At 46.6% G+C, this 16,639-nt stretch overlaps 1 protein-coding gene and 1 pseudogene across 1 annotated transcript; both read left to right on the forward strand.

The window, feature by feature from the left end:
• Positions 1 to 1,020: 1,020 nt before the first annotated feature.
• Positions 1,021 to 11,390, forward strand: LOC142287195 (uncharacterized; the record flags this gene model as incomplete). Its single annotated transcript, XM_075333430.1, has 2 exons — positions 1,021 to 1,134; positions 9,984 to 11,390. Coding segments are annotated over 2 exons (1,055 nt in total), but the record flags the coding sequence as incomplete, so codon positions are not given.
• On the forward strand, positions 2,262 to 3,174 carry LOC142287196 (hydroxyacyl-coenzyme A dehydrogenase, mitochondrial pseudogene; annotated as a pseudogene).
• Positions 11,391 to 16,639: the final 5,249 nt, after the last annotated feature.

Here is a 16,639-nt window from a genome sequence, read left to right on the forward strand (position 1 = left end):
CCTTTCTGCCCTCGGTCCTCGGCCCCTTTCTCCCCTCAGTCCTCGGCCCCTTTCTCCCCTCAGTCCTCGGCCCCTTTCTCCCCTCAGTCCTCGGCCCCTTTCTCCCCTCAGTCCTCGGCCCCTTTCTGCCCTCAGTCCTCGGCCCCTTTATGCCCTCACACAGTATACTGTTCCCCCAGAATGTTCTCATTATGTTTCCCCTTATTATCTCCAGTAATTGTATTATTACAGCGGATTCTCATGATGTTACATCGTCATCTTCTCCCCATTCAGGTCCCTACAATATCGGATCCTCTCAGTGGAGATCTTCTATAGAAGAGAATTCTCCTGATTGCCCCGTGAAGGATGGATATGGACAGGGACAAGATGGCGGAGAGGATATTACACCTCACCCTAGAGATCCTCTTCCGGCTTACTGGAGAGGTGAGAGATTCTGATGACGTCACATTACACCATTCTTATCTATGGGAATAACAGATGGACAGAACTGGAGAGGTGAGGACTCTGGAAATGTCTGGAGTGAGATTTAGTACTGTGTCTCTCCATAACCAGGATTACACAGTAGTGAAGAAGACCTCTAGTGAGCGCTGTCAGGCCCCTGTGTCTGAGGGATGGGGAAGACCCCTGAGCCCAATCACGGGGCCTCCACCTCACCCCCCGATACATGAGGACATCAATGACCAGAAGATCCTAGAACTCACCTACAAGATGATTGAGCTGCTGACTGGAGAGGTGACACTGCTGGGAATGCTGGGACATTATACAGTAACGCTATGAAGGGATCGGGGGTGACGGTATCATTGTATGTGTCAGATTCCTATAAGGTGTCAGGACGTCGCTGTCTATTTCTCCATGGAGGAGTGGGAGTATTTAGAAGGACACAAAGATCTGTACAAGGACGTCATGATGGAGGTTCCCCAGCCCCTCACATCACCAGGTAATAGACAGGACTATATACACACGGCCTATAATTATCTGTATGTAAGGAATGAATTCAGTCCCTGTATGTGTCTCCTCCAGTTCTATCCAGTAAGAGGACAACACCAGAGAGATGTCCCCGTCCTCTTCTCCCACAGGACTGTAAACAAGAAGATCCCGATGTTCCTCAGGATGTGTTTCCTCCAGCTCTATCCAGTAAGAGATATCTACTCATGTACTTGCTGCACTCATTTTGTGTTTACATTTTAAGGTTTTCTGCTCTGTGGTTTTTTTTTTTCAGCTGTATTGTCTTTGCTTCTGCTTCTTCTACTGTTTGTTTCTAGTGCCTTCTCTATGTCGTTATGAAGGCAACTTAAAGACCTGCAGAGGGTTCATGAATACCCTGTTTCCCTAAAAATATGCCCTCGTTACAGTCAGGGCCAGCATTGGGAGGAGTCAAACTGTGCAATTTCTTAGGAACCCCAGTCTCTTAAGGCTACTTTACACATACAGATAAATCTTTGGCAGATCTGTGGTTGCAGTGAAATCATGGACATATTGTTCCATTTGTACACAGCCGCAAATCTGGCACTGATTGTCCACAATTTCACTGCAACCACAGATATGCCGCAGATTTATCTGTGTGTGTAAAGTGGCCTTTACGGTCACCATCAATTGTATTCAGAAGTTGATTGTTTAAGGACCTCTGATGAAGTCATGTGACATGAGGTAACCAAAGGTCTCTTAATTGCAGGAGTCTAAAATAATTGAACAGAGGACAGGCTGGCATGCAGGACTGGCATTAGGGAAAAGGGAGAGAAAACTGGGCAATTTCACAGGGCCCCCATTTTCCCAGCGGCCCCAGTGTTTATATGCCGATTAGGACTGCTTAAGAACCTTTTTGACATCACGTCATGTGACCAAAGGTCTCTTATTTCCAGGAGTCTAAAGTTGAAGAGGAGACAGGCTGGTGTGTGTGTGTGTGTGTGTGTGTGTGTGTGTGTATAGCTAGATAATAGAAAAAAAGACTACAGCCGCACACTGAAATACCACATTTTTAAACTACCTAAAAATAGCTAATAAAATTATTGCTTTAGAGAATGTGAACTACTGGCAAACTACCCTGGAAGGAATGGAGACCCCTACAGAAGGAGATTTGACACCTAGACCCTGATTCTTCAAAGCAATAATGCCAGAATTCTGACAGAGATCACATCAATCAATTTTTTGTGCAACACAGAGTTGTGAAAAAAGATTGTGCGACTAAATTATCACGGCATGCTGTGCTGACATCACTCGCATGTCCTTCAGCTCCCAGAAGTACAAGCAGACATGGCCTCGCCATGGCCTTCGCCACTGCGAATAATCTGACTATCAAGCACGTGACTGTGATCGGAGGAGGTCTGATGGGTGCTGGGATAGCGCAGGTAGCTGCAGCAACCAGACACACTGTTGTTTTAGTGGACCAGACTGATGACATCTTGAAAAAGTCTGCAAAAAGTATTGAAGACAGCTTGAAAAGGGTCACTAAGAAGATGTTTGTGGACAAGTCTGAGGCTGCTGCACAGTTCATCAGCAAAACCCTCTCAAACTTCAGCACAAGCACAGACCCAGCGGCCGTTGTGCACAGCAATGATCTGGTGGTGGAAGCCATAATAGAAAACTTGGAAGTGAAAAGCGCACCAATCAAGACACTGGACAGATTGCACCAGAACACACCATATTTGCCAGCAACACATTCTTATTGGCAATAACTGACATGGCCAACTCCACAACTAGGCAGGATCAGTTCGGAGGGCTGCATTTCTTTAATCCGGTACCAATGATGAAGCTGGTGGAGGTCATTAAGACACCAATGACTAGCCAAACGACTTCTGACTCTCTCATGGACTTCAGTTAAACACTCAGAAAGATGCCTGTGTCATGTAAAGACACCCCAGGATTCATTGTTAGCCGTCTTCTGGTACCATACCTAATGGAATTTGTGCATCTTCATGAACGAGGTCATGCATCTAAGGAAGACATGGATGTTGCAATGAAATTGGAAGTCCGTTACCAAATGGGTCCTTTTGAGCTTTTGGATTATGTTGGTCTGACACTAGTAAATACACCATTGATGGTTGGTACCAGATGGAACCTGAAAACCCATTTTTTGCCCCCCGTGAATTACTCAATAAGCTTCGAAAGAAGACTGGAGAAGGATTTTATAAAGACAGATGGTTGGCCTGGCTGCACTGCAGAGCTATATTGTTATAGTCTCTTGTTTGCTTTGATTACGATGACCATTGTTGTTTTTACATTGCACGGTTTTCTCAGCACTTATTAACACCGAGTGCCTTACAGTCATGATTCTCTATTTCATCAACATCCTTTTGTACCGCTGATTCCAAACATTGATACATCATAGCCATTCTACAGTCAATAAAAAATAAATGTAAATAAAAATAAATTGTGTGACTTTTGGAGGTTTCACGCCAATTTTAACCAGCTACGCAAAAATGGACAGTGCTTGGCCAGAAGACGGGTGTGATGTCACCGCTTCTCTAATTCATAACAAACTGTGGCGTTCCCTATGCCAGAAATCTCACGCCAGTCCCTGACATCAATTTTCATTGTACATCGCCGGTCTTGATGAATTGGAGCCCTAATGTATACCTGCACAGATAGCAAGACCATGCTACCTGCTTGGTTCCAAAGCCTAAGGATTGGCCATCAATCTTACAATCCCGAACAAGCCCATTAAATATTTGGCTTCTGTCTCTATTATATTTTCATCTTCGAAAAAAAACCTTTTTGAAATTGTCTATGTTGTGGATCAATGTCACAACGAGATGCTTGCAGGGCATGCCAACTGTCATGGCAGCATCAGGATCTGTGGAAATTACACATTCTGGCACTCTTGCTTGCTAACTTCTCTGTTATCTGTGATCAGCGCAGGGAGACGCAGGCATCGAACCACATACTTAGTAAGACTAGCAAGAGTTATTCTCTGCTGGGCTCCTTGTTAGTGTCTTTGTTTACATGCTGTAGTGGAGCCAGTATCATTCGCTTCCCTTCTGTATATGCTGGCTGGACTATTCCATTAATGCCAGCTATAGTTTACCTATACAGGTCTGGTGAGGTGTTGTGATACAAACTAGTGGTTGTTGTGCATTATTGCTGTGAGCAGTTGTGGTGTTAAAGGGAACCAATCATCAGGATTTTCGAGTATAAGCTGCAGCCAGTGCAGTGCTGGCACTATCATGCACAGTGTGTACATACCATCAGGGGGCAGCTCGGGTGTTTAGTCAGTGAAATCCAACTTTATAAAGTTTGAAATTTCGTGCACTTTTTGATTGACGTGTGCACCTCTCTGTTAATGTCCGGGCGGGTTATGCAGAAGTTCCCCGCCCCCCACCAGCCTGTTCCTCCCTCTCTCCTGATGTCCGGGCGGGTTATGCAGGAGTTCCCCGCCCCCCCGCGCTGCCTGTTCCTCCCTCCCTCCGGCTGTATGTAAAATGCTAATCTTCAGAAACATGGCGCCGGAGTGGGCCTCAGCGCATAGCACTTATCTCCGGCGCCATGTTTCTGAAGCCCGCATTACACAGCTTGGTGTCTGCAGAACAGCTGATCGGAGGACGCGATCAGCTGTAGCTATGACGACGTGCCGCCTCAGGACACCGGGCCAGGACAGGAGCCTGCCAGCGACATCGGGGGTCAGGTGAGGTAAGTTCACAATGGACTCACATGACCCCGTGACGGCAGTGCTGCGAGACCCGGTCACGGTAGTGATATCGGGCGGCACTGTCTTCACGGGGTCAGGTGAATGAAATTACTAGCACCTGTGATGTCATTGCCCCAGCAGGCACGCACACATTATACACACACTATATATATATATATATATATACACACCCACACTGCTGTGTGTGCGCCCCTGCGTTGACCTGGGCTCACCTTCTGAGTTCCAGGTCACTGCAGGAAAGCACTCACAGCTGTGTGTGTATAATGTGTGTATGCGCATGTGTGTATAATGTGTGTATGCGCATGTGTGTATAATGTGTGTATGCGCATGTGTGTATAATGTGTGTATGCGCATGTGTGTATAATGTGTGTATGCGCATGTGTGTATAATGTGTGTATGCGCGCGTGTGTATAATGTGTGTATGCGCGCGTGTATAATGTGTGTGCGCGCGCGTGTATAATGTGTGTGCGCGCGCGTGTATAATGTGTGTGCGCGCGCGTGTATAATGTGTGTGCGCGCGCGTGTATAATGTGTGTGCGCGCGCGTGTATAATGTGTGTGCGCGCGCGTGTATAATGTGTGTGCGCGCGCACGCGTGTATGTGTGTGCGCGCGCACGCGTGTATGTGTGTGCGCGCGCACGCGTGTATGTGTGTGTGCGCGCACGCGTGTATAATGTGTGTGTGCGCACGCGTGTATAATGTGTGTGCGCGCACGCGTGTATGTGTGTGTGTATAGTGTGTGTGTGTGTAGTGTATGTGTGTGTGTGTGTAGTGTATAGGGTGTATAGTGTGTGTATAGTGTGTGTGTGTGTATAGTGTGTGTGTGTGTGTATATAATGTGTGTGTATAATGTGTGTGCGCGCGTGTGTGTGTGTGTGCGCGCGCCTCTCTGCTGGGGCAATGACGTCACAGGTGGAAGTGAGGGGCTGCTCTCACAATCACTGGGGGACTTTTAGTTCTGCATTAAAGGGGTGGTTCACCCATTTTTTTTTTTTTTTCCCCAATGATCAGATGATATTGGATCCGGATTGGACGGCGCGGGACCCTAACCCAGGATTACTGCGGAGGGGGGTTTATTTCAATAAAGATGGAGTCACTAATTGTGTTGTGTTTTATTTCTAATAAAAATATTTTTCTGTGTGTTGTGGTTTTTTTTTATCATTACTAGAAATTCATGGTGGCCATGTCTAATATTGGCGTGACACCATGAATTTCGGGCTTAGGGCTAGCTGATAATATACAGCTAGCCCTAACTCCATTATTACCCGGCTAGCCACCCGGCATCAGGGCAGCTGGAAGAGTTGGATACAGCGCCAGAAGATGGCGCTTCTATGAAAGCGCCATTTTCTGGGGTGGCTGCGGACTGCAATTCGCAGTGGGGGTGCCCAGAAAGCATGGGCACCCTGCACTGTGGATTCCAATCCCCAGCTGCCTAGTTGTACCCGGCTGGACACCAAAATTAGGCGAAGCTCACGTCATTTTTTTATTATTTCATGAAATTCATGAAATAATTAAAAAAAAAAAAAAGGGCTTCTCTATATTTTTGTTTCCCAGCTGGGTACAAATAGGCAGCTGGGGGTTGGGGGCAGCCCGTACCTGCCTGCTGTACCCGGCTAGCATACAAAAATATGGCGAAGCCCACGTCATTTTTTTTTTTTTCTTTTTTGGCAAAAAACTGCATACAGTCCGGGATGGAGGATGCTGAGCCTTTTAGTCCCATGCATGACAAGTAACAGTGTGGATTTTGGCTAAGTTCACACACTGCGTCGTTTTATTTAAGCAGTGTTTTTGTGCGTTTTTTTTGCGTCAAAAAACCCCAAAAAAACCATACGTGGCAAACAGACGCGTTTTTACCGGGTCTTGGTGCGTTTTTTGCTCTGTGTTTTTATGCTTTTTTTTTATCAGAGAAAGATTGTTGAAAGAAAAAAAAAAAATAAAAAAGGTCTGAAGTAATTTCCTTCTTCAATATGTTCTTCATTCTCCACTAGTGTATGCAGGAGAGCATACAGCTGCAGAACTACAGGGCTCAGCATGCTCTATCCAGGACTGTATGCTGGAGGGAGAGGCAGGGGGAGCAGAACTACAAGGCTCAGCATCCTCCATTCACTAGTGTATGCATGAGAGCAGACAGCAGCTGCAGAACTACAAGGCTCAGCATCCTCCATTCACTAGTGTATACAGGAGAGCAGACAGCAGCTGCAGAACTACAAGCCTCAGTATCCTCCATTCACTAGTGTAAGCAGGAGAGAAGACAGCAGCTGCAGAACTACAAGGCTCAGCATACTCCATCCCGGACTGTATGCAGTTTTTTGCCAAAAAAGAAAAAAAAAATGACGTGGGCTTCGCCATATTTTTGTATGCTAGCCGGGTACAGCAGGCAGGTACGGGCTGCCCCCAACCCCCAGCTGCCTATTTGTACCCAGCTGGGAAACAAAAATATAGAGAAGCCCTTTTTTTTTTTTTTTTTAATTATTTCATGAATTTCATGAAATAATAAAAAAATGACGTGAGCTTCGCCTAATTTTGGTGTCCAGCCGGGTACAACTAGGCAGCTGGGGATTGGAATCCACAGTGCAGGGTGCCCATGCTTTCTGGGCACCCCCACTGCGAATTGCAGTCCGCAGCCACCCCAGAAAATGGCGCTTTCATAGAAGCGCCATCTTCTGGCGCTGTATCCAACTCTTCCAGCTGCCCTGATGCCGGGTGGCTAGCCGGGTAATAATGGAGTTAGGGCTAGCTGTATATTATCAGCTAGCCCTAAGCCCGAAATTTATGGTGTCACGCCAATATTAGACATGGCCACCATGAATTTCTAGTAATGATAAAAAAAAAAAAAAAATACACAACACACAGAAATATTTTTATTAGAAATAAAACACAACACAATTAGTGACTCCATCTTTATTGAAATAAACCCCCCTCCGCAGTAATCCTGGGTTAGGGTCCCGCGCCGTCCAATCCGGATCCAATATCATCTGATCATTGGGGAAAGAAAAAAAAAATGGGTGAACCACCCCTTTAATGCAGAACTAAAAGTCCCCCATTGATTGTGAGAGCAGCCCCTCACTTCCACCTGTGACGTCATTGCCCCAGCAGAGAGGCGCGCGCGCACACACACACATATTATACGCGCGCACACACACACACATATTATACGCGCGCACACACATTATACACACACATTATATACACACACTATACACACACACACACACTATACACACACACACTATACACCCTATACACTACACACACACACACACACTCACACTATACACACACTATACACACACACACACACTATACACACACACACACACACTATACACACGCGTGCGCGCACACACATTATACACGCGTGCGCACACACACATTATACACGCGTGCGCACACACACATTATACACGCATGCGCGCACACACACATTATACACGCGTGCGCGCACACACACATTATACACGCGTGCGCACACACACATTATACACGTGTGCGCGCACACACATACACGCGTGCGCGCACACATTATACACGCGTGCGCGCGCACACACATTATACACGCGTGCGCGCGCACACACATTATACACGCGTGCGCGCGCACACACATTATACACGCGTGCGCGCGCACACACATTATACACGCGTGCGCGCGCGCACACATTATACACGCGTGCGCGCGCGCACACATTATACACGCGTGCGCGCGCGCACACATTATACACGCGTGCGCGCGCACACACATTATACACGCGTGCGCGCGCACACACATTATACACGCGTGCGCGCGCACACACATTATACACGCGTGCGCGCACACACATTATACACGCAAGCGCGCACACACATTATACACGCGTGCGCGCACACACATTATACACGCGCACACACATTATACACACATGCGCATACACACATTATACACACATGCGCATACACACATTATACACACATGCGCATACACACATTATACACACATGCGCATACACACATTATACACACACAGCTGTGAGTGCTTTCCTGCAGTGACCTGGAACTCAGAAGGTGAGCCCAGGTCAACGCAGGGGCGCACACACAGCAGTGTGGGTGTGTGTATATATATATATATATAATATATATATATATATATATATATATATATATATATATATATATATATATATATACATATATATATAGTGTGTGTATAATGTGTGCGTGCCTGCTGGGGCAATGACATCACAGGTGCTAGTAATTTCATTCACCTGACCCCGTGAAGACAGTGCCGCCCGATATCACTACCGTGACCGGGTCTCGCAGCACTGCCGTCACGGGGTCATGTGAGTCCATTGTGAACTTACCTCACCTGACCCCCGATGTCGCTGGCAGGCTCCTGTCCTGGCCCGGTGTCCTGAGGCGGCACGTCATCATAGCTACAGCTGATCGCGTCCTCCGATCAGCTGTTCTGCAGACACCAAGCTGTGTAATGCGGGCTTCAGAAACATGGCGCCGGAGATAAGCGCTATGCGCTGAGGCCCACTCCGGCGCCATGTTTCTGAAGATTAGCATTTTACATACAGCCGGAGGGAGGGAGGAACAGGCAGCGCGGGGGGGGCGGGGAACTCCTGCATAACCCGCCCGGACATCAGGAGAGAGGGAGGAACAGGCTGGTGGGGGGCGGGGAACTCCTGCATAACCCGCCCGGACATTATCTGCAGAGGTGCACACGTCAATCAAAAAGTGCACGAAATTTCAAACTTTATAAAGTTGGATTTCACTGACTAAACACCCGAGCTGCCCCCTGATGGTATGTACACACTGTGCATGATAGTGCCAGTACTGCACTGGCTGCAGCTTATACTCGAAAATCCTGATGATTGGTTCCCTTTAACCATTGTTGTCTTTTTGTTTCTGCCTTCCTTCTCTTGGTTTTCTCCTTAGTATCTCACTGTTTATTTCTGGGAGTTTGCAGTGTGTCTGAATTTTGGTTTTCCCATCTGTCTTAATCTGTATTTCCATCATACTCCTGCCCCTTTCTTCCACGTTCAGGGTAATCCAGAGGTTAGGGATAGCCTAAAGTCTCCTAGCATGACGGAAAGTATAGTAGCCCCCTGTCCCTCATTACTCATTATCCTACAGTCACATTGCGACAATCAATCAGATTATTTACTGTAGCACATTCCAGAGAACTGGTGCTAGGAATGGGAGATCAGAATTAACGAAGATGTAACTCTTAGATCTCGAAATTGGAAAACAGATTCAGAATAATTTGTTTCCTAATTTAATTTCTGATGTTATGGTTTAAAATATAAATCTACTTTCAAAATTATATAATTAAAAAATAATAATATTGTGTTTTTATTTGTAGCCGATGACTGTATCAGGAGTTCAGATGGACCTCTAATATCTTCAGAATTTAAAACAGATGATGAAAGTATTACACATTATACATATGAGGAGCATGCTGTTGTCCCAGATATACCTTCAGTCCTTTCATGGAAAACTCTATCATCAGATCTTTTCAAACAAGTCCAAAATTCCCATTTATCACAGAATTGTAAGCAAAATAAAAGTTACAGAAGGGATGTGGAACATGAAACGGCTCCTACAAGGGAGAAACCATTTTCATGTTCAGAGTGTGGGGAATGTTTTATTCGGAAATCACACCTTGTTACACATCAGAAAATTCACACAGGGGAGAAGCCATTTTCATGTTCAGAGTGTGGGAAAGGTTTTATTTGGAAATCTGATCTTGTTTGGCATCAAAGAACTCACACAGGGGAGAAGCCATTTTCATGTTCAGAGTGTGGGAAATGTTTTATTCGGAAAGCAGACCTTGTTACACATCAGAAAATTCACACAGGGGAGAAGCCATTTTCATGTTCAGAGTGTGGGGAATGTTTTATTCGGAAATCACACCTTGTTAGACATCAGAAAAGTCACACAGGGGAGAAGCCATTTTCATGTTCAGAGTGTGGGAAATGTTTTATTCACAAATCACACCTTGTTAGACATCAGATAAATCACAACGGGGAGAAGCCGTTTTCATGTTCCGAATGTGGGAAATGTTTTTTTCAGAAATCACACCTTGTTAGACATCAGAAAACTCACACAGGGGAGAAGCCGTTTTCATGTTCAGAGTGTGGGAAATGTTTTATTCGGAAATCACACCTTGTTAGACATCAGACAAATCACATTGGGGAGAAGCCGTTTTCATGCCCAGAATGTGGTAAATGTTTTACTAGGAAATCAGATCTTGTTAAACATGTGAAGAAGCCGCACAGGGAAGGAACCTTTTTCATGTTGTGAATAATTGAATTGTTCAACTGGCAAATCAAGTCTTGCCGACATCAGAAAACCAACAGATCAGAGCAGCCATTCTTGCTTGCAGAATTTGCCAAATGTTTTTTTATCATTAATCAGGTCTTGTTGTCAGATGAGTCGCATGGGAGAAGCCATCATGATGTACTAGAATTCAACTGGTTTTATTTAAAAATCAGCTACAATTACTCAAGTAAGAATTGGTGAGGGAAAGAACCATTTTCTCTCTTTTTAAACTTATCGTATTTTTCAGACCATAAGAATGTGGTCATGACGCACTGTTATGGGGGGATTTGCTGCTGACACTTTATGAGGGTAATATCCCCCAGTTTCTATGTGTTTGATGACTTTCCCTTTAAATAGTGCTTATAACAAATCTGTGGCTGCCTTTATTATTTCCTAAAACAGTGAAGAGCCGCAGATTAGTGTTTTTTTTTTTTTTTTTTTAATATAATCCAGTACTAAAACTTTTGGAACTGTCCCTAATGTCTCCAAAAGGAACTTCCAGGTTGTTAGATCCCACAACCATCAGTGATCAATCACAGTGGAAGAGTGAACTCTACGACCCCAGCTCTGCAGCATCCTTCTTAAGCAGTTCAGTAAAACCTTAAAGAAGTTGTCCAGTTACCAAAACTGATTTTTTTTTTTTCTGATAAATCTTGCTAATATGTGCCCCTCAACACATCTATTATGTTTTTTCAGCAAAATTACCTTTTATTGTGCACTAGCAGCACACGGTCATTGCTGGCTCCAGCTCTGATGGGGTAATCTCTCCTCTGACTTCCTGTGTTCAGTTCCTACAAGTCCTAGAATTCTTTGTGGCTCTAGAGCGGTGTCTAGCTTATCTAACACACCCATTGTGTCTAATACACCCACTCTGCTCTCCACCCAAACCCTCCTCCCTGCCTCTTCCCAGTGGATGTGCACTGAGAGAAATCACAGAGACAGCAGCAGCTCTGCACAGCCAGGGGAAGAAAGTGTGTGTGCGCGTATATACAGTGTGTGTGTATGTGTCCGCTTTACCTTGGCTGGTGATCCAATTTTGGGGGACCCCGTGTTTTTTGTTTTAAATTATTTATTTAATTTAAAATAACAGCGTGGGGTGCCCTCTGTTCTGGATTAACAGCCAAGGTGAAGCTGCCAGCTGTGGTTTGCAGGCTGCAGCCGTTTGCTTTACCCTAGCTGGCTACAAAAGATAGGGGGACCGCATGTCATTTTTTTTGTATTATTTATTTATTTTTTGGCTAAATACAAGGCTAAGCACCCCTTAGTGCCACATGAAAGTCACAAAAGGGTGCCAGCTTAGAATATGCAGGGGGTAAGACATTATATATGTATTTCTTATCTATCTATCTATTCATTCATTCATTCATCCCTCTATCCCTCTGTCTCTATATTTATCTATTCATCTCTATATCTACTCATCTATTTATCTTTCTTGCTGCTTCCGTTTTTTTGCGGTCCGCAAAAAAAACTGAAGGCACGCAGATGTCACACGGATGCCACTAGGATGCATCCGTGAAAAAAAGGACCGTTTTTTTGTGGCCCGCAAAAACGGAACGGTCATGTGAATGTAGCCTTAACAGCAGTCGCTGCCTGCTGCCGGTCACATGTGACCGTGTGCGGGCTGTGTGTGCGGGCTGTGTTTACAGGAGTTCAGCTGAGTTCAGATCAGCTGACTCAAGTGTCGGCCGATCAGGCTGGGGCCACACGGGGATTACTGCGATCCCCTCGCATTACACTCGGCTCACGCTCAGTACAGCAGAGCTGAGTGTCATGCGTGTGTCCCTGTGACTGAGGTCCGACTGTGCGAGCAGACCTCAGCTGCGGGGGGGCGGTCCAGCACTCGAGGGGTGGGCCAGCACTGAGGAGGGGTGGGAGGGATTTCTCTCACTCTCTCTTCCGTAATCCACCGATGTACCGCAAGTGCAGTGCGATTTTTCTCTCACCACATACACTTGAATGGGTAAAAGAGAGAGTCTTGCATTACAGTTGTAGCATGCTGCAATTGTTTTCTCGGTCCAATTAGGGCGGAGAAAATAATCGCTCATGTGTGCTGACACACAGGCTAATATTGGTCCGAGTGGAATGCGATGTTTTATCGCACTCCACTCGCACTGTTTTTCTCGCCATGTGGCTTAGACCTTACTTGTTCTATGTCCCCCTGCATCCATCGCAGCGTGTGCAGGCTGGAGTTCAGCTGAGTTCAGATCAGCTGACTCCAGTGCTGGAGTGAACTCCGTTGACCTCACAGCCCGTACACGCTGCAATGGATGCAGGGGGACACAGAACAAGTAATCGGCCGACACTGGAGTCATCTGATTACTTGGGATGAATTGAGCAGTAAAATGCTCTGGTGCTCGATGGGCGAAGCCCATGTCGATTTTTTTTTTTTTTAAAAATTCATTAAAAATAAAAAAAAAAATCACATTGTTTGTGGGCTCCCGCTGCATTTTCTATTGTTAAGGGTAACCCAAGCAGCTACTGGCTGCTAACCACCGCTGCTTGGTGTTACTTTCACTGGCAATAGAAATCCAGGGAAGCATTTTTTTTTTATAAAGGTTTTTGCCTGAAAACTTTTTTAAAAAAATGACGTGGGCTTCGCCATATTTTTGTATGCTAGCCAGGTACAGCAGGCAGCTACGGGCTGCCCCCAACCCCCAGCTGCCTATTTGTACCCGGCTGGAAACCAAAAATATAGAGAAGCCCTTTTTTTTTTTTTTTTATTTCATGAATTTCATGAAATAATTAAAAAAAAAAAAATGACATGGGCTTCGCCGAATTTTTGAGTCCAGCCAGGTACAACTAGGCAGCTGGGGATTGGAATCCGCAGTGAAGGGTACCCAAACTTTCTGGGCCCCCCGCTGCGAATTGCAGTCCACAGCCGCCCCAGAAAATGGCGCTTTTATAGAAGCGCCATCTTCTGGCGCTGTATCCAACTCTTCCAGTGGCCCTGGTGGCAGGTGGCACGCTGGGTAATAAGGGGTTAATACCAGCTATGTTTTACCAGCTGGTATAAAGCCCGAGATTCTTAATGTCAGGCCAAGTTTGACCTGGCCATTAAGAATCTCCAATAAAGGGTTTAAAAAAAAGACCACATAGAGAAAAATACTTTATTCGAAATAAATACACAGACACAGTAGGGACTCCATGTTTATTACTCCCTCTCACCCCTCCACGATGGAGAGATTTCTGTACTGACCATGCCAGGAGAGAGCGAGGGAAAAGAGAGAGAGAGCGAGGGGGGGAGGAAAAGAGAGCGAGGGGTGGAGGAAAAGAGAGCGAGGGGGGGAGGAAAAGAGAGCGAGGGGGGGAGGAAAAGAGAGCACGGGGGGGAGGAAAAGAGAGCGCGGGGGGAGGAAAAGAGAGCGCGTGGGGAGGAAAAGAGAGCGCGGGGGGGAGGAAAAGAGAGCGCGGGGGGGAGGAAAAGAGAGCGCGGGGGGGGAGGAAAAGAGAGCGCGGGGGGGAGGAAAAGAGAGCGCGGGGGGGAGGAAAAGAGAGCGCGGGGGGGAGGAAAAGAGAGCGCGGGGGGGAGGAAAAGAGAGCGCGGGGGGGGAGGAAAAGAGAGCGAGGGGGGGAGGAAAAGAGAGCGCGGGGGGAGGAAAAGAGAGCGCGGGGGGAGGAAAAGAGAGCGAGTGGGGGAGGAAAAGATAGTGAGGGAGGAAGGAAAGAGAGTGCGGGGGGGAGGAAAAGAGAGCACGGTGGGGAGGAAAAGAGAGCACGGTGGGGAGGAAAAGAGAGCGAGGGGGGAAAGAGAGCGAGGGAAAAGAGAGGGGAGAGGAGAGAGGGATAAGAGGGGGCAGAGAAGAGAGGGGAGGGGGAGAAGAGTGGGGGGAGAGAAGAGAGTGGTGAAAGAACGGGGGGGGGGGGGGGCAGAGGTGCTCTGTCACCAACTGTCTCCACTCTGTGACTTGTGGTGCAGGTGACAGAGTGCAGACAGTTGGTCCCATGCAGCAGGACAGATGGCAGAGCACAGCGGTGACATGCCTGTCAGTGTTTTGCTGCTGGGAGGAGCAGATGATCACACTGCCCGACACCGGCCGCTCTCCTGACATCGCAGCAGAGTGGGCGGGTGGAGAGTGTGATCACATACTTACGTGCAGGGGGGATTCAGCTGAAGACACCCCCCCCCTGTACTGCACACTGGCGCCCCGTGCCTCACCATCTGCAGGACGCTTTGCCGGCTCCACAGTGACGTCCTCCGGCTCCTCCCCTCGATACTGGGCTGTGATGTGCGGTAGTTACCGCCCACAGCCCTGTCACTCAATCTGAGTGGTGCCAGCCTCCTCTGACGTACCCGTCTTGTTTGAGAGCCCGGAAATGCCGGGACGTCAGAGGATGCTGGCGGCCACAGCTCCAGGGGGTCATGTGACAGGCACTGAGCGTGCAGGATAGCGCCGCTCAGTGCCAGAACTGGAAACAGAAGACAATGGAGAAAACTCCTAGAAAGGTAAGTAGAACAAAAAAAATAAATGGGTGAACCACCCCTTTAAACAGTATGTGACAACGCTGGATTAGTTGAGAGAGCAATTACTTGTGCTTAGAGCAGCTGCAGAGATTTGTGGGATCCCACGCTGCACACTAAGATCCCACAAAATGGAAATTCGAGCTCCACTTTGCTAGTAAGTTGGGTATTTCAAGAGCATTTAGGAACATTTGTGAAATGTTTTGATACTGGATTATATTTAGATAATTCAGTAATCTCAGGTTGCCCACTGCTTTATTTACTAAAAAGTGCAGCCCCAGATTGGAGATAGGAACTCTTAAGTATATCACACTGTATATAATTGCATTTCAAAACTTGTTTTGTTAATAAATGCTTGTACAATATACAATATATTATTCTTGCCTGTCTTTCTCTATTGTTTAGATGTGATGATTTTGCCTCAGAACCTCTGGGGTTGAGGCAGATCTGTAGACATTTAGCACAAAAATAGTGAGGGGATGTCACAGATGTGTCACGGCCGGCTGACAATCCAGTGGCAGAAGTTTTGAAAAATCCCAGAGATTTGCAGAATGTGTTGTTAAGTGACAGTTCTTTGTTTCTGCAGCAGCGGACTCTATGACTCTGGAAAACTGTCAGATTTTCCTCTCAGTTGCCAGCCTCTGACTTCCTTTATAAACCTCACCCTGGGGTGCCTTGGGTGAGGTTTATAGTTGATTTTGGCTGCTGTTTGCAGCGGTTGTCTCCTCTTGTTGTTCCAGAGACGTTTGTGGTAGCTGCTCCTAAGATAGGTGTTTGAATTTTGCTATGTACCTGGGCTCAGGTGGTAGCATTTATGTCTCCCCTGTATTGTTTCCTTTTGTCTCCTTTAGCATTAGTGGTGTTGACTAAGAACTCATACCTGCCATTCTTACTTAGTCCCAGATCAGGGTTTGCCTAGGGTGAGGTATTGCTGCTCGGCGACAAGTGCAGAACCTATATAGGGTTGGTGAGGGTGAGCTGTATTGTCAGGGGTCACCACTTCCCTCTTTCCCTAGTGATAGGGCATTCTTTTTGCCTTCCCTTTGTATTGTACTATACGGATGGTATAGCTTCTATCCTCAGCCGTGATAGGGGAGAAGTGAATCGCATTCTGCGTCCTGGATATGTGGAAGTTGTTAAGACATTCTGGTCCCAATTTATCGAAGCTTTTATGCCAAAAAAATGTCACAAAAGCTTTGAAAAGTCACAAAAATTTGGATCAATTCATAATTGTGCCA

This window comes from Anomaloglossus baeobatrachus, unplaced genomic scaffold, assembly GCF_048569485.1.
Source record: "Anomaloglossus baeobatrachus isolate aAnoBae1 unplaced genomic scaffold, aAnoBae1.hap1 Scaffold_714, whole genome shotgun sequence".
Lineage (NCBI taxonomy): Eukaryota > Metazoa > Chordata > Amphibia > Anura > Aromobatidae > Anomaloglossus > Anomaloglossus baeobatrachus.